At 39.3% G+C, this 23,919-nt stretch overlaps 1 protein-coding gene across 1 annotated transcript in view; it reads left to right on the forward strand.

Moving 5' to 3' along the window:
- The first annotated feature begins 6,511 nt into the window (after nt 1-6,511).
- ZNF143 (zinc finger protein 143) overlaps nt 6,512-23,919 on the forward strand; it is a 59,488-nt gene continuing 42,080 nt past the window's right edge. Inside the window, exons 1-3 of the mRNA XM_028501216.2 lie at nt 6,512-6,583; nt 22,896-23,010; nt 23,337-23,429. Coding sequence (XP_028357017.1) covers nt 6,542-6,583; nt 22,896-23,010; nt 23,337-23,429 — 250 coding nt within the window. The 5' untranslated portion in view covers nt 6,512-6,541. The remainder of the gene's footprint in view (nt 6,584-22,895; nt 23,011-23,336; nt 23,430-23,919) is intronic.

Genomic DNA, 23,919 nt, shown 5'->3' on the forward strand with positions numbered 1-23,919 from the left:
TCAGTCCCAGATGTAGTCCCTGAAGCAAGCATGAAGAAAAAGTCATTAGGAATTGTATTAATATAAACCGTGTCTTTGGGAAGATCTAGCACAATGATTTAAGCATAGTAGGCATTCCATAAGTGTTTGTAAAATGAATGACCTAAAATTACATTAAAGCATACTGGTTATAAAAATGTCAGTTCTGTTCTATATAATTTTAAATTTTGGTGAGATTATCTGTGAATATTAGTATCCCTCCTGAATTCTAGGTTTTACCCTTGATGAGGTTGGCCACCCTTGCAATAATAGCACTTCACACTTTGGTGCATGTGGTTTTTACAAAGGGAAACTAGACATCCAGCTGGAAATCCAGAATTTTATTACTATGAGAGGAATATATTTTAAGTAACTTTTTGAGACGTAATTCCCCTTCGAGGGTTTTTAAAAGCACAGGTGATCATTCCTTTATGTATGTATAGATTCTGCTTTCATGTATAGATAGAAATTTGCCACTTACACTTGGTATTTGAATCATATTTTTTTTTTTTTTTTTGTGGTATGCGGGCCTCCCTCTGCTGCGGCCTCTCCCGTTGCGGAGCACAGGCTCCGGAGCGCAGGCCCAACGGCCATGGCTCACGGGCCCAGCAGCTCCGCGGCATGTGGGATCCTCCCAGACCGGGGCGCGAACCCGGTTCCCCTGCATCGGCAGGCGGACGCGCAACCACTGCGCCACCAGGGAAGCCCTTGAATCTTATATTTAAATGCTTCCTACCAGAGTCTTTTTAAAAAGTTTCTTTTAACATCCTTTTAATAACTCAAAATGAAATAAAAAGAATTTCCTCAACCTGAATAAAGGCATCTACCAAAACCCTAAAGCTAATGGACTTGATGAAAGATTAAAAACATTTCCCCCTAAGATCAAGAACCATGCAAGCATGCCCCCTGTTGCCACTTCTTTAGCATTGTACATGAGGGTTTAGCCAGGGCAATTAGACATCCAGATTGGAAAGGAAGAAGTAAAACTATGTTCACAGATGACATGATGTCACAGAAAACCCTAAAGAATCCATACAGACACAAAGAGCTAATGACTTCATCAAGGTGGCAAGACATAATATCAATATACCCAAATCAGTTGTATTTCTATACAGCAGCAATGAAAGTGAAATAAAGAAAATTCCATTTACAATAGCATCCCAAAAATTCTTAGGAATAAACTTAACAAAAGTGAAAAACTTACACTCTGAAAACACCTAAATAGAGACATCCCATGTTCATGAATTGAAAGACATACTATTGTGAAAACAGCAATACTTCCCAAATTGATCTGCAGATTCAGTGTAATCCTTGTAAAAGCTACCTTTTTTGCTGGAATTGACAAACTGATCCTAAAATCTGTATGGAAATACAAGGGACTCAGAATAGTCAAAACAGTCTCTAAAGCAAACATGATTTAATAATTATGACAATAGTACCAGTAAGGATACTTTTTTTTTTCTTTCTTTTTTGGCTGCACTTCGCGGCTTGTGGGATCTTAGCTCCCTTACCAGGGACTGAACGTGTGCCCTCTGCAGTGAAAGTGCAGAGTCCTAGCCATTGGACCACCAGGGAATTCTCAAGGATAAATACCTTATACTGACCAAAGGAATAAAATTGAGAGTCCAGAAATAAACCCTTAAATTTATGGTCAATTGATTTTCAACAAGGGTCCCAAAACCAATGTAGGAAAGAATCTCTTTTAAAAATGGCTCTGAGACAGCTGGGTATCTACATGTAAGAACATGAAGTTGGACCCTTAACACTATATACAAAATAATTCAAAGTGGTTTAAAGATTTAAATAGAAGATCTCAAATTCTTAGGAAAAAATACAGGTGTAAATCGTGACTGAATTAGGTAATAGTTTTTGGATATAACACCACAGGACAAGCAACAAAAGAAAAAAAAACAGATGACTTGGACTTCATCAAAACTTACAACTCTGTGCTTTAAAGGACACTTTTCCAGAAAGTGAAAAGACCCCAGAGAATGGGAGAAAATATCTGTTAATCTTGAGTATATAAAGAAGTCTCAGAACTCAACAACACAAAAACCTCAATTTAAAAACAGTAAAGAATCCAAGTAGACATTTCTCCAAAGAAATAAATGGCCACTATCATAGGAAAAAATGCTTAACATCACTAGTCCTTAGGAAAATGCAAATCAGAATTCATGATGCGATATTTCATACATAGTAGCATGTCTATAATCAAGAAGGTGCACAATTACAAGTATTGGTGAGGAAGAAGAGAAATTGAAACCCTCATACAGTGTTGATACGATGTAAAATGCTTATCTGTTGTGTAAAAGTTTGGCATTTCCTCAAAAGGTAGAAAATAGTGTCACCTAGCAATTCCACTCCCAGATGATGCATATATCTGAGAGAAATCAAATATATGTCCACACAAGAACTTGTACACAGTTGTTCATACTATCATTACTATAGCCAAAAGGAGGAAACGACCCAAATAGCCATCAATTGGTGAGTGGATAAACAAAATGTGGTATATCCAAATAATCAGATATTTGACAATAACGAATGAAGTACAATTACGTTCTACATGTGTATAAGCCTTGAAAAAGTGAAAAGTCAGACACAGGATTCCATTTACATGAAAGACCTATAATTAGCAAATCAATAGGTTAGTGAACACTGGGCAGGGGTGGGGAGGGAGGAGGGAATGGAGAGTGAGTGCTATTGGGCGTAGGGTTTCTGCTGGGCATGATGAAAGTGTTTTCCATTAGATAATGGTGATGGTTGAACAGATTTGTGAATATACTAAAAACTACTGAAGTGTATGTACACTTTAAAATGATGAATTTTATGATATATGAATATCTCAATTTTCAGTTTTCTTAAGCCTCAAATTTGTTTACGGTTCTCTAAAAAGTAACATGAAATGTTTATTCATTAAATACAAATTAAGATCTAGCTATCCCCTTATTATAGGGAAAGTATTCTTCCCCCCAATATTTTGTTTTGCTACCAGGTGCTCATTTGTTTTTTAAATCCCATCACCCTATCAAACAGCCCTAGCTGGTGCCAGAGTTTGGGTGGGTAGCAGGAGGAATCTTCAGGAGCTTTAGATTGATAACATTTTGTAAATTGAGTTTACTATCCTCTTAGTTTCCCACTAAAATAAACCTAACACACATTAACCACAACTAGTAACCTTGGAGCTCACTTGCTGGGTGAGATTTTCAAAGATGTAATGAATGAATGGGGTTAACACGTGGTCCAGGAGAAGAGTTAGTAAAATGGAAAAATTGCACATACTGGAGTCACTATAGATAGCTTGAAATGAGGGGAATCATGCAATTAGCCACTAAGAAAACATTACCAGTTGTATTATACCTATGCTTAGATCAGCATATATACTGAGAACTATATATCTGAGATTGGAAAGGAACATTTTAGGTAACTTCCTCATACACTTCCAAAAGTATGTTCTAATTAAGCTCTGATTAATGCTTTCAGTGTGGAAGCTGATTAACTGAGTTTATTCTACAGACCAAGGACTCTTAATTCTGGGTCCAGGAGTCCTATGAAACTGCAAAGTCTTTAGTATATTTTTCATAGCTTTCATCTGAATCTCAAAGGAGTTGTCAAAGTGCTTAAGAACCACTGCAGTTGACCATTAAAGTGAGGATTGGAGAGAGATGGGCTAACATTTATTAAGCACTTGAAAAGTATGTCTGATAGGCACTGTGCTACATTTATCTACATTCTCATATATCCTCCCAGTCACACTGTGAAATAAGTGTTTCTGCTTTACAAATGGGGCTACAGTTTGTAAGACGAGTGACACATCTAACGGCCACAGCTTCCAATGGAGACAGTTGGTTTTAAATTCTTTAGTGTTTTAAGAAAAGAAAAAACAGAAGAGAAATAAAGTTTTTTTAAAAAAGAAAAATTCTTCAGTGTTTAAAAAAACTACAAATTCATAATAAAATTATAAGCCTATATGAAAATAATTTGATAACTCAGTCACCTTCTCCTAGACATAATTATTTTTAAGAATTGAATGCATTATTTCTACGTTTTTTTGGGGGGGGGGGGGGCGCGTCGTGTGGCTTGTGGGATGTTAGTTCCCCAACCAGTGATTGAACCCGAGCCCTTGGCAACGAAAGCACGGAGTCCTAACCACTGGACTGCCAGGGAATTCTCTTCCTATCTTTTTTCTATACATATAATACTTTAATGGTTATATCATTGTACAAATATGCCAAAATCAACCAATTCTCCAGGAAGTTTTTAGTTACTGAAAGAAATGTTTTTAAAAACTTGATGGCAACAGTTTTTGAAGGGGGCTAGAAATAAGTTAGCATATTTAGAAAACTGGGGAAAAGGTTCAGCTTTGTGTAAGAGCATGGATGGACAAGTACTGATTGGCAGTGAAATGTTTTCAAGCCATTAATTTGTTAAGATGTAATAAGATATGAGGGATAGGAAGTGATTTAGGGAAAATGTGAAGATTCTGGATGGCCCTGAATACTATGTACATTTGAACTCTGTTCTATAGTCAGTGGTAAATACTGTAACACAAAGTTCCACTACCTATGTGACAAAATCATTATTAAGGTTTCCCCCTGAATCAGATTAGAATTATAGTATCCTATCCACCACCACCATTCAATGTTTACAACCACTCAGTAGGTCCTGGGGATAAAAAGATGTCCTGTAACTGCAAACTACTATTACAGAGTGATTTTTAACTTCCTTTTGAGATTCTGCATTACCGTGTTTTAACAGACTAGAGGTTCAGGACTTAGTAATAAATGACTAAACTGCATAAAAGTATTTTGATTTTTTAATAATATTTCTGATTATAAAATACAGATATAACATCTAGAAGGTACAGAAAGTATAAATTAAAACACCTCGTTTGTCATCTGAACTCTCTACTCTGTGAAAAAGGGAAATCTATCCATTGGGTACAAGACTTTTGAATGAGCCAATTCCTCCAGTTTCAAGCAACCTAATCCAATATTATGTGCCACATTTTTTATTCTTATAAGGGCATAAAATACAAAAACTACTTTAAACTTCTAAAGACTATGTATTCAAATGACACTCAACGTCCTATTTTCCTTCCAATGGCGTTTGGGCACCAATTACGCAGCTATACCTTGGTTAGGGTCTGCAGCCTGACCCTCACTCCCTACCTAAAAGAAGGTCTCGTTAAAAATCTCAAACTGGACTCGAATGTAAATCAAAACACTTCAATTACCCTCACTTAGGCCATTCCATAATCACCTGAAATGCAAAGACACTAGATCAAACACCATCCAGCTCTGTCCAGCTTTTGTAAACAGGACACAAATCTCCGGTTACAACGGGGCCATCCTTCTCAATCTCTTAGTAACTCAAATCTACATTTGAAACACCAGATTTAACAAATCTTGAGTCTACACACTTTACCTCATCTTTATTCAGCCTGGTTGCCAAAGCATTTGAATACATACTGAATACTCCTGAAATGACTAGTATTTCCAACAGCTTAGAAAAATTCTGGGTTGAGAGCTACAAGAAACACTACCTAAACTTCACAACTAATTTGAATCCATTCTTAATACTGGGGAGACCGAGTCAATGCTTTCCTCAGCCTTTTGACTTTCCTTTAATTCGCGACACACACAAAAGGGAAAGTAAAAAAGAAGTTAGCGACACCATTACAGACGACTTCAAAATTTGAACCTAAGGAACATGAAAGCGCAAAAGCAACCGCAGTGTCTCCCAGCAGAGTCCAAGACCACCGCCCCGTTGTCGAGCTACGCCGGAGCTTCAGCTGAGGCAGGAGGCTCATCCTCCTACCAATGATGATGCCCCGGCGACTGGAAAAGCAAAGGGAGACTTGGCAGCCAGTGACAAGCATACAGCAGCTCTCGGAAAAGCAGAGCCTCTGCCCAAGACCAAAGGCCTCAGCTGGCACCGAGAGCCCCCAGGGAGCGGTGAGGCGTCCCATCCTGTGCTACCCCACCCTACCACTTCCCTCCCAACGGGACGACACTCGGCAATTGCTGGACAAAGCCCACCCGGTCTCCAGAACGCGCTCCAGCAAGCCCACCGGGAGAGCCAAGGCCACCTCCTAGCCCCTGTGGGAAAAATGGCGCCTGTGAACCCTTCTCCCTCCCGGCTAGTCACAAGGACCAGCCTCCCTCCCTCGCTACAAAATGGCGCCTCCTGCTGGGGCCACAGAATCTGCATAATTGACTCGTCAGTGAGGCGGTGTCGCGCTGGGACGAGCGGTTCTGCCAACCAGTCAGAAGCAGAAAATTTGGTTCCGCACTTTGGGTAAGCCACTCAGGCGCTGGCTGTAAGGCCAGGCGAGGCTGACGTCAGGAAAAGGGGCGTGGATAAGGCGGTCTCCTTTCTCGTCGCCTAAATTTGAGCCAATGGCAAGCAGGAAGCGTCCAGTGAGTGACGTAATGACAGCCCAATGGAGACTGGGGGCGGGCCTCAGACCCACTATGCTGGTTGCGGGGTTGAGGGGCCGGGCGGCTGTTTCCTGTCCTGGTGCATGGTGGTCGGACGAAGGAATTGTTGGAAAATTTTCTCGGAGGTTCGTATATAAATGTGTTTTTACCCAGTGTGCATTATTCTCCGCCCGGCCGCCGCCCTCAGCGTGGCGGCGCGGGCCCGGTAGGGCCCGGGCTCGGACTCTGGCTCCTCAGCCTCCGCCGCAGGCCTTGCAGATCCAACGGCCGGCCGCGGTAGAGACGCCTGGGCAGAAGCGGAGTTTATTAATAACCCGCGGCCGCCACTCGGGCGGCGGAGCTTTTCTCACTGAGGACGCACGCCCGCCCCCCCCGCCCGCCCTTGTTTCTGCGCACTGCGCCCCGCCTGTTTCCCTCAGGGGACCGTCGAGGGGAGGGAGTGAAGGAGGGGAGGGTGGAGCCCTTGGGAGCCCGGCGGCGCTTCTCGGCTTGACCTCCGCGCGGAGCGAGTCCCCTGGCGCCGCCGAGGCGAAGCTCCTCCGGCTGAGACGCTGGACCCCGGTCGGCACCAGGCCCTAGCTGGGGCGCCGGCGGCAGAACTGGCCAAAGGCCCGGTCGGCATCCCGCGTGTAGATCGCACACAGAATTTTCTCCCACTCTGATCGTGCACAGATTTCTTGTTTCCCTCACTTAAAAAAAAAAATTTTTTTATGGTCATTGAGGCCTAACAGCGAATATTAGAAATTGTCATTTTTATCATTCTCCTATTTTCTCGGTTTTTGCCAAAGAGTATACGAATGCTTTGGTTGCTTAGTAACATTTTATTGTGGAACGTAAATCAATTTTTATTCTCTCCCCTTTTGCTTTTTTTAACTTTTAAGTTTACGCATTAAGGAAGGAAATTAAGTAAAAAGTAGATAAGAATACAATTGCTAAACTGATTATTTGTTTAAGATCAGTTTAAGCCTTTGGAAATGTCTAATTAGCTGGTATAATCTAGTGGGGATGTGAAAAATTGTAGGTTCGAGGTTGTGGTTGGCTTTGTCCTGAACCTTACTAGAAGATACTTGTGTTTTGCTGTAGTTGACAAAAATCTGTGCAATATTTAATATATTCTATTGCTAAGTGCTTCCTTTCAGTTCATTGTTAAGTGTTTAGTAAGAGAATAGGTAATGAGATCATATAAAAGCTCAGGTAAGACAGGTAACTAATTTATCCAGGTGTATTTTGATTACTTTGGAAATTATTTAGTGTACAAATACTTGAGTGCCTAATTTTTCCATAGCTGTCTTTTATTTTTAAAAAATAATGGCTTTATTGATATAATTTATATACCTTTACAATTCACCCATTTAAAGTATTATAATAATTAGGTAGGTTTAATGTATTCACAGAGTTGTGCCACCATCTCCACAATTTTAAAACATGTTCATCACCCCCCAAGAAACTGTACCCACTTAAGTTACTCCCCATTTCCCCATAACACTCCTCCTTTCCCAACCACTAATCTACAGATTTGTCTATTCCCAACATTTCATAAAAATGGAATCACATAGTATGTGGACTTCTGTGACTGGCTTCTTTCATTTAGCATGATATTTGCAAGGTTCATGCATGTTACAGCATATATAAGTACTTCATTTCTTTTTATTGCCAAATATTTCACTGTATGGACGTAACACCTTTTATTTATCCATTCATCTGTTGATGGACATTTAGGTTGCTTCCACTTTTTGTCTATGATGCATAATGCTGCCGTGAACAGTTGTGGAACAAGTTTTTGTATGGACATTTGTTTTTATTTCTCTTGTGTGTATATATATACCTAGGAGTAGAATTTCTTGGTCGTTTGGTCATATGGTAACTCTGTTCAATCTTTTCAGGAACTGTCAAACTTTTCCTAAGTGGGTGTACCATTTTACATTCCTACCAGCAGTGTATGAGAGCTCCCATTCTCCATATCCTTGCCAACACTTGTTATTATCAGTCTTTTTGATGGTAGCCATCCTAGTGGGTATGAAGTGGTATCTCTTGTGATTTTGATTTGCATTTTCCAGTGACTAATGGTGCTGAGCATTTTTTCATGTGCTTATTGGCCATTTATATATTTTCTTTTTGGAAATGTCTATTTGGGTCTTTCCCCCATTTTAAAATTGGATTGTTAATCTATTATTGAGTTCTAAGAGTTTCTTATATAAAGGTCCTTTATCAGATATATGATTTGCAAAATGTCCATTGCCCTTTGCTGCAGGTTGGGATATTGCTGTGAAGTAAGGATTCATCATATTCTTCATGGAAAGATGACCTAGCTCTTTTGGGGAATTGTGCCTCTACTATTACTTTAGCTGTTATTAAATATTTATAATGTAGGTACAGTTTATGATCATGGGAGGAGAACTTTCTGAGTCCTGATGTTCTCATCATTATTTAATTTTGAAGTTTTTATCTAGTTTTTATTTTTGGATTTTAATCTGAAGTTTTACCCAGTTCTGTGTGTTTTTGCTCCTGGCTTTATTTCAGGACATAGTGATTTTTTAGAGTTGGGTTGCTTGAGTCATTGCTCTTTGCTTAATTTGCATTTTAAGGGATGGCTTTTGTGAGACTGTTTTTTGTTTTTTAATTAATTTATTTATTTTTGGCTGCATTGGGTCTTTGTTGCTTCGCGCAGGCTTTCTCTAGTTGCAGCAAGTGGGGACTACTCTTCATTGTGGTGCGTGGGCTTCTCAGTTCGGTGGCTTCTCTTGTTGCAGAGCACAGGCTCTAGGTGCGTGGGCTTCAGTAGTTGTGGTTCTTGGGCTCTAGAGCGAAGGCTCAGTAGTTGCGGTGAACGGGCTTAGTTGCTCCGCGGCATGTGGGATCTTCCCAGACCAGGGCTTGAGCCCGTGTCCCCTGCATTGGCACGCAGACTCCCAACCCCGCGCCACCAGGGTAGTCCCTGAGACAGTGTTTTAAACTTTACCGTACTGTCAAAATCAAAGTGATTTTGTTTTAAAGATGGATTTAGACTGGAAATCTCCCTCTTCCTCATAGAAATAAAAAATCAAAAACAGTAATACAGCTTTCTCCATACTTTCCCATAAATCTAATCCCATTTTAAAACTGTGCCACAGTGGGAACTCTCTACCCTGTGGAAATAACTTGTCCATTAATGTGGAGACACAGGCATTTAACTCCGAACTACATTTTTTGTACTTAAAATACCACTTTACGGGAATTCCCTGGTGGTCCAGTGGTTAGGACTTGGTGCTTTCACTGCCGTGGCATGGGTTCAATCCCTGCTCGGGGAACTAAGGTCCTGCAAGCCGTGAGACAAGGCAAAATAAACAAAACAGAACAAAAACCCCCACTTTACTCAGCACTTAACTTTGGCTAGGCACTGAGTTAAATGATTTGCTGAGTGGTGTACATATATACATAAACTTACCTTCGCTGCAAACCTAGGTCAAGTACTGGAGTTATCCCTGTTTCGTCAACTGAAGTTTAGAGTAACTTGACCAACTATTATACAGCAACGCTTGGACTTGAACCTATGACTGGCTCAAGAGCCCAGTCTCTCAACTGAGTTATTCAGTAACCTACCAAGTGCCAACTTCTTTAACTTTTAAAAATATAGGATGTCTGTAGTTCCTAGAATGATACAGTATTTTGGCTACTGTACATAATATGGCAGAGCATGAATGTTGTGCTGTTTATATACACCTTTAAGTTAAATAATGATGAATGCATTTGTCCTTGTTTTGAAAATATATGTAGTATGGATATAATGGTCACAAGAAGTTGGAATCATTTAAATTAATGGCAGTTTATACATGCTATATACATAAAATATACAGTAATATAAGAAGTGAGGCACAGTGAAAAGAGCATTGGAATAAAGACCTAATCTTTAATCCTGTTTTAGGCAATTAACTAGCCATGTCCTCATACTAATAGTATTCATTTGTTCAACAAATCTTTAGTAATTGTGTAGCGTGTGCCAGGCATTCTTTTAAGCACTGGGAATTCAAAAGTGAACAGGACAGAGGGCGGTTCCTGCTATTATGGAACTTAGAGTTCACTTAGAAATTCTGATAAGTGGGACTTCCCTGGCAGTCCAGTGGTTAAGACTTCTCCTTCCAATGCAGGGGGCTTGGGTTCTACTCCTGGTCGGGGAGCTAAGATCCCACATGCCTTGCGCCAAAAACCCAAAACATAAAACAGAAGCAGTATTGTAACAAATTCAATAAAGACTTTAAAAATGGCCCACATCAAAAAAAAAAAATTCTGATAAGTGCTACGAAGAAGATAAGGGTTCTGTGATAGAGAATAAGAGGGTGGTGGTAGAATGGATATTTTAGATAGGAGGTGACACTGAACAATATGTGCAAAAGCAGAAAGAGTTAGGTGTGTTCTAGGAACTAGAAGGTCAGCATGCATGGCTGGATGTGAACAATGGAGGACCATTGAAAAGTACTCTGCAACATGAGTTATGTTAAACTCATTGGATGTTTATTGAACATATAATCTTAGGTATCAAAATTCCAACGACCCCTAGGACACAGTACCTACCTTAGAAGGCTTATAGTCTAATTGGGAACATTGGATGTGGGAGTAAAAGGACTAAGAGGAGAAAGGAACGGAATCAGAAGCCTTTCAGCCAAAAACAAGGTTCTGTAAACCTCACTTTCCTCACCTGTAGAAAGAAAACTGGCATGTTTTGAATACATCTTGAGTGCTAAGGGCTTTTTATACATTTATTTCACGTAATTCTTTTACAACAGCCCTATCAGGTGAGTGTTCTTCCATTTTATCAAAAGAGGAAATGGAAGCTCAGCAGCAGGTTAATTGCCTGGAGCTGAGAGCAGGATTCAAATGCATAGCAGGCCGGCAAATTATAAAACATACAAATGAAGTCTATAATAATTAAAATTCAAAGTGATGAGGGCTACAGGCCAAATATCAGCAAATACTGTAGAATTCAGATGATAATGGACTGAGATCTTGGTAGTGAGCAACAGAGGCATGTGGAAGAGCCAGTGACAATTAAAGGCTGTTCCCTGTGTCTGGACTGCCTTCTCTACTCTTCCTACCCCTAGGAAATGTTTACATGTCTTTCTTATGCCCATATTCACATGTTATCATCTTTGCATACCTGAGGCAAAGTTAGGTGCTCCTTACTTTATTAATGCTTCTGTTTATAGTAACTTTTTTTTTTAAGTAACTAGTTTTAAAACCATGAAAATAATACGTGGTAAATATTTTTTTAACTTATGGAATGTATACAGTAGAAATTAAAAGGCCCGACCCCAGTCCACCCTCATCTTCTAGTCCCATTTCTGGGAGGTAATGCTGTAAAAAATTATGTATGTGTGTGGATAGCAAGAGTTAAAGAAGAAAACCAGGAAATGAAAAGATTTGATTTATTAAGCTAGTGGGAATTAATCTTATTAACTTAAATTTTTCTTACAATATTGTATGCAATGAAAATTCTACTGTTGTACAAGACAAAATAAGATAGTTGGCAGTGTTATTGGACTGGAAGGATGAGAGACTGGAGCAAAGAAAGCAGTAAAGAAGTTATTGCAGTAGTTAATGTGTGAGGAGTTGGAAAAGAAAGGTTTTGAAGGATAAAAATAATGGAGTTGAGGGGAATGCCCTGGTGGTCCAGTGGGTAAGACTCCACACTCTTACTGCTGAGGGCCTGGGTTCAGTCCCTGGTCCGGGAGCTAAGATCCCACAAGCTGGGCAGTGTGGCCAAAAAAAATTAAAAAGATGAAATGCTCTCTGTCATACCAAGTTCCCATATATATGGTTCCATTTAAAAAAAATTCATGGAGTTGACAATTGCCCTGTTGTGAATTTAAGAATGAGGGTTTAGTCATGGATGACTTTTGATCATTTTAATCTGTTGTCTGGGTTTGGTGGAAATAGCCAAGTCCATATGGCAAATTGATTAGAGTGGAAAGATGAATTGGCAAACTTTAATGGTGTATTTGGAATGTGTTGTGTTTAATTCAGACAGAAAACAAGATGTATTTTGATATAAAATGAATGACAACGTGGTACATTCCTAGGAGACCTCCCCACCACCTATTGGATAGTGTCTTCCCTTTCCTCAGGCATTTGTCCTTTCAAACAGAAATGCTGAGAGGAAAAAGAATCACTGGCAGACTTTTGGATGGGGAAGTTTGATTTGAGACCTAGGAATGTATGTAAATGTTTTTAATTGATGGATTATAGATCTGTGTTTTAAAATGAGGAGTGCATGTTAGATTCAACTGGGGAGCTTTTTGTAAGTGGACATGCTTATTGTTGAGAAGATAATATTTAAGGAAAATACACTAGGAGATAAATGTCTGTTATTAAAAGTCAATTATTCAGGGAATTCCCTGGTGGTGAAGTGGCTAGGACTCTGAGCTTCCACTGCAGGGGGCACGGGTTCAATCCCTGGTCAGGGAGCTGAGATCCCACATGTGGTAGCATGGCCAAAAATAAATAAATAAAAAATTTTTAAAAAGTCAATTACTTAAAATCACCTTTATTTTATCTTATTTTTAAAATAAATTTATTTATTTATTTTTGGCTGCATTGGGTCTGTTGTTGCGCGCAGGCTTTCTCTAGTTGTGGTGAGCCGGGGCTACTCTTCATTGTGGTACGCGGGCTTCTCATTGTGGTAGCTTCTCTTGTTTCGGAGCATGGGCTCTAGGCATGCGCCCTTCAGTAGTTGTGGCACGAGGGCTCAGTAGTTGTGGCATGTGGGCTTAGTTGCTCCGTAGCATGTGGGATCTTCCTGGACCAGGGCTCGAACCTGTGTCCCCTGCATTGGCAGGCAGATTCTTAACCACTGCGCCACCAGGGAAGTCCCTAAAATCACCTTTAGAAATTATTTTTTGTCTTCCTTTTTTGGGGAAAAAGACTTTCAGAAGGAAAAGGAGATTTTTTTTTTTTTTTACCTTTTTAAAATTGAAGTATAGTTGATTTACATTATTATTCTTTTAAGGTGTACGGCATAGTGATTCATTATTTTTATGGATTGAAATTTTTTTTTTTAGTTTTTATTTTTTCGTGGAGAAACCTTGAAAACGTGTATAAGTGAAAGAAGGCAGTCACAAAAGACCACATACTATGATTCTATTTACATGAAGTGTCCAGAATAAGCAAATCTATAGAGATAGGAAGTAGATTAGTGGTTGCCTAGGGCTTTGGAAAGGGGGAGGTAGGGTTTTCTTTCGAGAGGTAATAAAAATATTGTGAATTCAGGTTGTGGTGATCTTTGTACAACTCTTAATATACTGAAGTCATTGAATTGTACACCTTAAATGGGTACATTTTATGATATGTGAATTACATCTCAGTAAAGATATTTTCAAAAGGAAAAGCATGAACAAGAGGAAAGTTCCTCTTGAATGACGCATCTCTGAAACTTTTTTTTTGGTCTTCTTTCTCCTCTGGCAATACCCTTTTACAGTAGTAGGAGAAAATAGTGAATAAGACAAGAGATAGAGCCGTACGGTCTCTTCTTATTTAGCTTTAAACTACTGATGAGCATTAATAACAAACATGTATATATATAATGCCATGTGCTGTTACAAGTGCTTTGTATTTAACACAGATACCTCACAATACCTCTGTGAAGTATCCTCCTTTTACAGATAGGGAAACTGTGGCACAGCATGGTTAAGTAACTTGCCCAGGTCACATAGATAATATGTGGTAAAATGAGATTTTGAAGCAGGCTGTTGTGCTCCAGAGTCCTTATTCTTAAGTATAGTGTTATACTACAGCTCATAAGCATTCCTTCCTAGGTATAACCCATACTTTCCAATCTATCTATAGGGGAATCCTCCTTAGATATGTTTTAGTAGCTGGTTACTGTAAATATACTGCTTCCAGTCTGGAGAAAAACAGGTAATTAAAGTATACTGTGCTAAGTGTTATTATAAGGGTATGGACAGAGTATCTTGGGAAATACATCTAAACATTCTGACCCAATTTGGGGAGTTCAGATAAAACTTTCTGGTGGAATCTGAAGAATTTAGCCAAGTAAAGAGAGGAGGAAGAGTATTCTAGAGGGTATGAATAGCAGTGTTCAGACCCCAGATGCAGGAGACACCTTGGGCTGTTCTGGGAGTGGCAAATAATCCAGCAGCTCATGTAAAAGTTGTTGAGCCAAATGGTTAGAAGGTTGACTTTGCCACTTACTTATGTTGTGAAGTTAAGGACATCATTTAACCTTTGTGAGCTTCACTTTCTTGGTCTGCAAAATTGTGATAAACTGGTACTTAATTCATAGGATTGCTAGAAGGATTAAATGAATTAGTAGTAATGCCTGGCATATAGTATTTTGGAAGGGTTAGTTATCATTATAATCATTTTTATTAGTATTATTAACATTTTAATTAATATTATTATTAAATGATACCAGTATCATTAACTACTAGAATTTTAAACAGTATTGCTGGAGTGTAGAATGTGAGGTTATGCTAGAACAAGACTGGAAGAGTGACCAACTTGTCTTGATTTGCCCAAGACTATCCCAGTTTTAAAACAGTGTCCTCCCCCCCTCAAAAAAAACAAAACTGAGAGTCCCATGACCCGGGAAGCTTCTCAGTCTTGGGCAACCCAGGATGATTGTCCGTCTTATTGGAGAAGTTAGTAGAATCCAGATCATGATATTTGGACTATATGGGGAAATGGGAAAGTTTTGAAGGCTTTGAGACAGAGAAATGCTCTGATTGGATTTGAAAGTACTTGGACTGCTATGGAGATTAGATTGGAGGAGGGTAGGAGTGGATTTTAGGAAGCCGATGTAGTAACCCAAGCGGTGATGGTACCCTGAATTAAGACAACCTAATAAGAGAAGCGAATGGATTTGACAGATATTTAGGAGGTAGAGTGATAGTTCTTAGTGATCAGTTGGAGAATAAGGGGGATTTGACTACTGGGTAGGTGACTGCGTTTATCATTGAGGGAGAAAATACAAAAGTAGAATTTTGTGGCAAACTGTTTTGAGATGGAGGTGACTGTGGACCATGAAGGTCACCAAGGCCAGTAAGCAGCTAGATATATAGATCAGGAGCCCTTAAGAGAAAGGACTAGATAGATTTTAAAGAGCTTATAAATTCCAGAGATCTTTGAAGCCAATGGAATGGATATGATATTCCAAGAGGAAAAGTGCATAAAATGAAAAAACAAACTAGGACGGAAACTTGCGGGTTCTCAATATTTAGGAACCCATAGGAGAAATGGAAAAGGATTAGCTAGGAAGTTGGAAAAAACCAGGAGCCTGTGGAAGTCATAGAAGCCAAGGTAAGAGAATGTTCTAAGAAGGAGATAAAGGTCAATGATATCAAACCCAATATAAGACAGAAAAACATCCATCACATTTTTTTTTTTTTTTTAGCTGCGTTGGGTCTTCGTTGCTGTGCGAGGGCTTTCTCTAGTTGCGGCGAGCGGGGGCTACTCTTCATTGCGGTGAGTGGGCTTCTCATTGCAGTGGCTTCTCCTGTTGTGGAGCACCGACTCTTGGTGTGCGGTGTGCGGGCTTCACTAGTTGCAGCAGGTGGGCTCAGTAGTTGCAGCACGCGGACCCTAGAGTGTGTGGGCTCCAGTAGTTGTAGCGCGAAGGCTCTAGGGTGAACAGGTTTCAGTAGTTGTGGCACACGGGCTTAGTTGCTCCGCAGCATATGGGATCTTCCCGGACCAGGGCTGAAATCCACGTCCCCTGCATTGGCAGGCAGATTCTCAACCACTGCACCACCAGGGAAGCCCCTATCACAGCTTGTTAATCTGTTCTTTTATTGATGGACATTTGAGTTCATTCCAGTTTGGAACTATTATGAATAAAGTTGCTATGGACATTCTTGTGTAAGTCTTTTTGTGGATGAATATTTTCATCTCTCATTCATAGGAATGGCCGTCGAACTTCATGTTAAAGTGGAGATTAGTGACCAGCCAAAGCAGTATCAATACTTAGGGACAGAAACCAGCTGCATAGCAGTGGGAAATCAGGAAATAGTCTTAGTAACAACTGTTAGAGAAATCTAGCTGTTATAAGGAGGAAAGAGAGACTAGTAGCTGAGTCAGAGGTGAGATTTTGTTTTTTTGATTTTTTTTTTTTAATATTTATTTTTTTTATTTGGCTGCGCTGGGTCTTAGTTGCCATGTGAGGGATCTTCATTGCAGCATGCGGGATCTTTTAGTTGCGGCGCGCGGGCTCTTAGTTGCAACTTGAGGGATCTAGTTCCCTGACCAGGGATCAAACCCAGGCCCCTTGCATCAGGAGCGTGGAGTCTTAACCACTGGACCACCAGGGAAGTCCCTGTTTTTGTGTTTTTTTAAGTTATTGATGGGAAGGAACTGGGAGAGAGAGGGTTTTTTTACAGAAGAGATCCCTGAGATCCCTAAGGAGGAAAGACAGATGAAATGCAGAGCACAGGTTGGAAGGATTAGTCTTACCTTGTAGGAAGGTAATATTGTAGGAGAGAAGGAAGAAATGTGTGGAAATGCAGTGAAGTGAGGTTTGTTGGCAGAGAATTCCTCTGATGACTTCTATATTTTCCGTGAAGTTGGGAGCTGATTAATTTGCTGAAAATGAAGTGGTGAAGGAGACAGGGTGGGAGGATAGCAGGAGAGGGAGTGGGGGTAGAAGGTTTGAGGTAAATGGAAAATATTTTAAATAGTCACCATGAAGAAATAAAGACATGTAAGTTTGCTGGACCGCTTTGGGGGTTCAGAAGAGGTTGGAAGAGCCCAAGAACTTTTATGGCCCTTCAGGACTATTCCATCAAATAAGTTATTAGATCTGAAAAATGCTTTGTAAATATGACCTATACAAACAGTTATTTCTGACTAGAGGTGTATGTTTTAACTATCCATGTTTAGTGTCCTATTCAATGTACTTTTTTGGACAAAGGATCTATTTTGTTATAGAGTTGTGTTTCAGGAGTGCCCTCTCTCATTTTCATAATTGCTCACAATGCTTTGCTTCCCTTACCTATGACAAGATGAGCAATTTGGATAATAAAATATTAATATACACAGTGTTTATCTTGAGGGAAATAAAGTATAATCTAGCATCATAGTTTTGAAACGACTTTATGCATTTTTTAACAGAGCAATGTCAGAAGTTGAGTTTGAATATATCAGAACCTTTCTCTTTCTCCTGATGCTTCCTCAGACTCCCTGGTCTCAGTGACAGCAAGCCAGGGCATGCTTAGCAAACTGAGCTATGCAGGTGTGCCCTTATCAAGCCCTGTTTTTAATGCTACACTGTTGAGATTTGAGAGAGATTTTCTTTGGTTCTTTTTCACATCATTGGTTCAGTTAAGAACAAACCATCACCAAAATTGACGTTCCTGGGCTTCCCTGGTGGCGCAGTGGTTGAGAATCCGCCTGCCGATGCAGGGGACACGGGTTCGTGCCCCGGTCCGGGAAGATCCCACATGCCGTGGAGCGGCTGGGCCCGTGAGCCATGGCCGCTGAGCCTGCGCATTCGGAGCCTGTGCTCCGCAAAGGGAGAGGCCACAACAGTGAGAGGCCCGCGTACAGAGCAAAAAAAAAAAAAAAAAAAAAAAAAATTGACGTTCCTGATGACTAGACCTAGATGTCCATTTCTCAATTCTTGTCTCTTCTCACCTCTTTTTCTCACAAGTATTTTAGTTTCAGGTCTCCTAGGCCTCATGTCAACTACCTGCCAGTCAGTTTCAAATATTCTATTTCTGAATGGTCCTGGAACTTGGCAAAAAGTTTGAAAGCCTTCAATTTCCAACATTTCACCCATCTGATGGAATATTCTACTTCTTTAAAATAGGTAGTATAAACTCTATCCCTCAGTTTTACCCTTTAGCATTCTGTAGAGCCTATGAAAACTCTACATCATTCACCAGCACGTTCTAACTACTCTGTACTTAACTGAATTACATTTCATCAGTGGAACATGCTTATTCCCTGGGTGTATTTAAATAAAATTGAAGGGATTTAAAGACAGTTTTCCACAAATGTTAATCAAAGCAGTGTTACTGGATCAGCATACTGCAGAGGTACAGGATAGCCTGCTATTTTTATGTTGCTATACTAAGGAACTTGCTCATTCCAGGTTAGGAGATGTCATAAAATGCAGCACAAATGACCATGCTTAAATGGAGAAGCACTTTGTATAGTAGTAAATTTTTGACGAAAATTTGGAATTGAGACCAGGTAATAGAATGGCACAGCTTCTCTGTTAAGTGTTGAGGTGAAACCAGCCTGAGGTTAGGATCTGAGCTTGACAATTTCTGAAGGCCTGGCTTCTGTGGCTTCATGCAGAAAGACCTCTAAGATTTGTTAATCTAGATTTCTTTTTGTATCATTTCTTACCACAATAAAGGTTACTTATAGTTGGAGTTCTTTATACCTGGACCATTAGATTTATATTTTCATAATAATTTGTGGTAATAATTATATCTAACAAATTAGACCAAACTTGAAATATCTAAGGGCTTCACATTTTAAAATATTGGTCTGATGTAGATTCATACCACTGAGGAAATACTGATTCTTTTTTTTAAGGGATGAAGTCAGCTAGTATTTAGTTACTAATTTTAACCATCAATTTTCAGACTTTTTTTTTCTAACTGCCAATAATTTTGGATATTTTTCACTTTTAAAATTATGAAATCTATCAAATATAAGGAGGAGTACCTGTATAAGTAATTGAATAAAAGCTTATGTACCCACTTGGTTTTTAACAGATCCTAATATTTTTCCATATGTGTTCAGACCTTTTCCTAAAAACTGTGGTTAAAAACCGGGCTTCCCTGGTGGCGCAGCGGTTGAGAGTCCGCCTGCCGATGCAGGGGACATGGGTTCGTGTCCCGGTCCGGGAAGATCCCACATGCTGCGAAGCAGCTGGGCCCGTGAGCCATGGCCGCTGAGCCTGCGCGTCCGGAGCCTGTGCTCCGCAACAGGAGAGGCCACAACAGTGAGAGGCCCGCGTACCGCAAAAAAAAACCCAAAAACCCACAACATAAAATTTACCATCGTAACCATTTTTAAGTGTAGGGTACAGTAGTGTTAACTATATGGACATTGTTGTGTGATAGATCTCTAGAACTTTTTCATCTTGCAAAACTGAAACTATACTCATCAAACAACAACTCCCCTATTACTTGTGACTACCATTCTACTTTCTAATTCTAAGAGTTTGACTACTTTAGTTAGCTCATATAAGTGGAATCATGCAGTATTTGTCTTTTGTGACGGGCTTATTTCACTTAGAATAATGTCCTCAAGGTTCATCCATGTTGTAACATATGACAGTATTTCCTTCTTTTTTTAAGACTGATATGCCATTGTGTATATATAAATTGCATTTTCTTTATCTGTTCATCTGTTGATGGGCATTTAGGTTGCTTCCACCTCTTGGCTATTGTGAATAATGCTGCAGTGAAGAGGTGTGCAAATCTCTCTTTGAGATTCTGTTTTTAATCCTTTTGTATATGTACCCAGAAGTGGAATTGCTGGATCATATGGTAATTCTATTTGTAATTTTTTGAGTAATCTCCATACTGTTTTTGTTATATTTTTATTTATTTATTTGGCCATGCCACACAGCTTGCAGGATCTTAGTTCCCCAACCAGGGATCAAACCTGGGCCCCCTCCAGTAGAAGCGCAGAGTCTTAACCACTCAGCCAGGGAAGTCCCAATAGTGGGCATTCTAACAGGTGTGAGGTGATATCTCATTATGGTTTTGATTTGCATTTCCTTGACAGTTATATTGAGCATATTTTCATATGTTTGTTTGCCATTTGTTTATCTTCTTTGGAGAAATTTCTATTCAAGTCCTTTGTCTAATTTTTAATTGGGTTATTAGTTTTTTGATGTTGAGTTGTAGAATTTCTTTATATATTCTGGATATAACATTTGCTACATTTCATGAGTGTGTTTTTTTCTCTTATGCTAATATCCATTATCATCTTCCAGAAAGGCAGGAACTTTATTTATTACACACATGTCTTCATTTGAGATTCCTGTTGTGCCCCCATGACAGCCTCCTCTGTGTCTGATTTTGGCCCATGATTCATTATTAAAGCATGGGAAACTGACTACCTCTTGCAAGGTGGCCCTTTCTAAAGGTGTTATGTGTATCTTACATACTTATTTTCACACAACCTGAAAATGTTGGTGCCAGAAATAATCAAGACTCATGATGGTGGATATGGTGTGAGCAACTATAGAGTGTTTGATCTCTAGCTTATTTATTTCATTTATTCACTATCAAATTTTCCCCAGTTGATCATTTTCTAACAAAGGGCATTAATTGTATCACAGAGGCTTTTTGAGAATAAGATGGGCTGTGTACCTGCCATCACTTATTATCTCTGGTAATTGTAGTGCCCATATGATCTTTTCTGAATCCTTCACCACCCCATGTATTTGCCAGCAGTTTGTGTCCAGGAATCAGCTGTCTCTTCAAGATGTTTCAGTTAGTGTAGATTTTTTTCCCTTAGGATAGAAACTGTAGGTCCTGAAGCCTTCCTAAAAAAGTTAACACTTGACCAGCTTTCAGACAAGAAAGGACTTTTATTTATTGCAGATATATCAGTTACCTGTTGATGTAGTTATTTGGAGATTTATAGTTAATTCAATGAAAAGGACAAATGCTTGAATTATGGTCAAACCATAGGCATTTCTTAACATCATGACCCAAATTAACTTGTAATCTGCCTTTTTCAAAATTCATCTTCTAGATGAATATTGTAAAAATCATAGAGTGCTTACTACATTTTTATAGGTGTTTTCCCTTCCATTTCCTTGTCTTATTTCTGTTATATAGTGACAGTACTTGTTCTGAAAATTAGCCTGTCCCAATCCTGTACTCATCAGGGGGCTTAACAGCAGAGTACCAGTTTTACTTTGAGGCTTCTTTGTTAGCCCTTAGAAGTAGCAAGGAAGTATTGAAGTTTCAGTCTGCTTTATGAACAGTTATAGATTAGAAATATATCAGGAATCCCTGAAAAGTCAGCCCGTGATTGACTTTTATCACAGCACTGATACCTTTCAGAGTCTAAACCATAGTCCCTGGCTTTAATCCAAAGAGGGTGTAGTTTATAGTGTTTATAAAACAAAAATCTTCAAGTAGTCCTAACATAAATATAATTGCAAATTATTAGTACTATCTGCATTTTGCTCTTTTAAATATTGACACTGAAATCAGATCTTTAGACCTGAAAAGGTCCTCAAGAGATGCTCTGGTATCCAGTTCCCTAGCTCAAGGCAGCTAAATTATCCCAACTCATGTTTGAGACAACTCAAGGCCTACAGAGGTAATGGGACCCGGAGATGGGAAAAGGGAGGAAGGGGGTTGTGGTGATGATTGGTAAAAGAGCCATTCATCCATTTATTCTGCACCAGTTGTGTGTCTGTTGTGTGCCAAGTACTTTTTAGGCACTTTAGTCAGCGATGAGCAAACAGATAAAAACACCTGTCCATTCTATTTGAGGGAGAAATAGATAAGAAAAAAAAAAATAAGTAAATACATGTAATATGTCAATTTATTAGTACTATGCCAAAATATAAAGGAGGGAAGAGGGCTGGGGTATATCATCATTGGGGGGTTGGAGGTACAGTTTGCAATGAGGTGAATAAGGACGCTCTTGTTGAGGTGCCATTGAACAAAGACTGGAAGAAGATGAGGGAGTAATAATGAAGATACCAGGAAGAATGTTTCAAGCAGAAGGAACATCAAATGTAAAGGTCCTGAGGCAGCAGAACATCCAGTATGTTTGAAGGAAAGCCAGGGCACCAGTGTGGCTGAAATGGAACGAATGAGACGGAGAGTAGTAGAAATGGGGGCAAGATCATTGGCCTCATAGGCTAGTGTAAGGACTTTTGGCTTTACTCTGATGAGAAATCATCAAAGGGTTTTGAGCAGAAGAGAGATGTGATCTAACTTTTTCATTCAAAAGGACAATCTGACTGTTGTGTTGAGAGGAGATGAGGGAAGTCACAGTAGAAGCAGGGAGACCAGTTAGGATGCTATTGCAATAACATCTCAGGGTGAGAGATGATAGTGGCTTGGATCAGGGAGGTAATGGCGAAGCTTGTGAGAAGTGGCCAGGTTCAGCATAGATTTCTGAAGATTGAGTCAACAGGATTGACTCAATCCATTCATGGATTCTAAGTGGGAATCTTCAACCATGTTAAACCCAAAGAACACTAATTATGGGAATTTTAGACATGGTACAGAACTGATGGGCAAGACTTGGGTGTGCTCATTTAGTTTACTGATGAATTATTAAAAGCATGCTCTGGACTTTGGGCAAATACGTTTACCCTGCATATTAAGTGAAATTTCAGCTTATTTCAAACACTGTTTACTTCCATAGCAATTTTTTATGGTTCATAAATATTGTTTGTAGATTTTATTTCATATACATTGTTCTTTGTTCTCAATGCCTACATTTTTTTCAAGGTAGAAAATGTTGTTAGCCCAAATAAATCGAGATTCTCAGGGAATGACAGAGTTTCCTGGAGGAGGAATGGAGGCTCAGCATGTTACCTTGTGCCTGACAGAGGCAGTAACTGTGGCAGGTGAGCAATCTTATTTGAAGGGATCTTGTGGGTTTGGAAATATTTATCTTAGGGAAAATGAAAACTTACAATACTGTTTACTTTGTTCCTCCTCCTTTAGCTAAAGGCAACACAAAGCTAAGCCTTTTTATGAGCATTTTTACCCTGGTTTGGATGCTGGTATAGTAGGGTATAGAAATATTTTTTGTAAATGCTATAAGAAATCCCGTTTGAGTCTAAGTTAAGCAATCTGCCTTTTGACTAATTTTTATTTAAAAAAAATTAACTTAAACAGCACACACATATGATAGTTATCTAAAGAAAATAACTATTTTTTTTTATAATAGATGGTGACAATTTAGAAAATATGGAAGGTGTAAGCCTGCAAGCAGTAACACTTGCAGATGGTTCTACTGCTTATATACAACACAATTCTAAAGGTATGTGCCTCATATACAGCCCATTGGTTATTACCAGCAATTCATAACCTCAGAGTTGGAACACCTAGCAGTTATACCGCTTCCCAATCCCTCCTACAGACACTGTACTACATATCTTAGTAATTTCAGTTTAACTTAAATTTTGTTTTGATAATTTGAGGACACCTTTTGAGATATTTGGAAGATACTCTCGGGTATCAGAATTAGTGAGGAAGAGGGGAGGAGGTAGTGTCCCTGACCTATTTTTAGTAAGACCTTTCTCACTTTTTCCCTTTAAATTATTATTTAATGTTTTTACAAAATATGTGTAAAAGTAGACATTTGGTTTTGCTTTTATAACATTGTTTCTAAATCAGTGTTTACTTTGCTCCAAGTAATAGCCTAGTTCTCAAATTCCTTGTTTTTTTGGAAAGCTACTGAGCATATGTATACATAGTCAAGGGACTTGTAGCCCCCAGGGATGAGAATGACAGCTGGCCTCGTGTGCACT

This window comes from Physeter macrocephalus, chromosome 16 (assembly GCF_002837175.3).
Source record: "Physeter macrocephalus isolate SW-GA chromosome 16, ASM283717v5, whole genome shotgun sequence".
In the NCBI taxonomy this organism is placed as follows: domain Eukaryota; kingdom Metazoa; phylum Chordata; class Mammalia; order Artiodactyla; family Physeteridae; genus Physeter; species Physeter macrocephalus.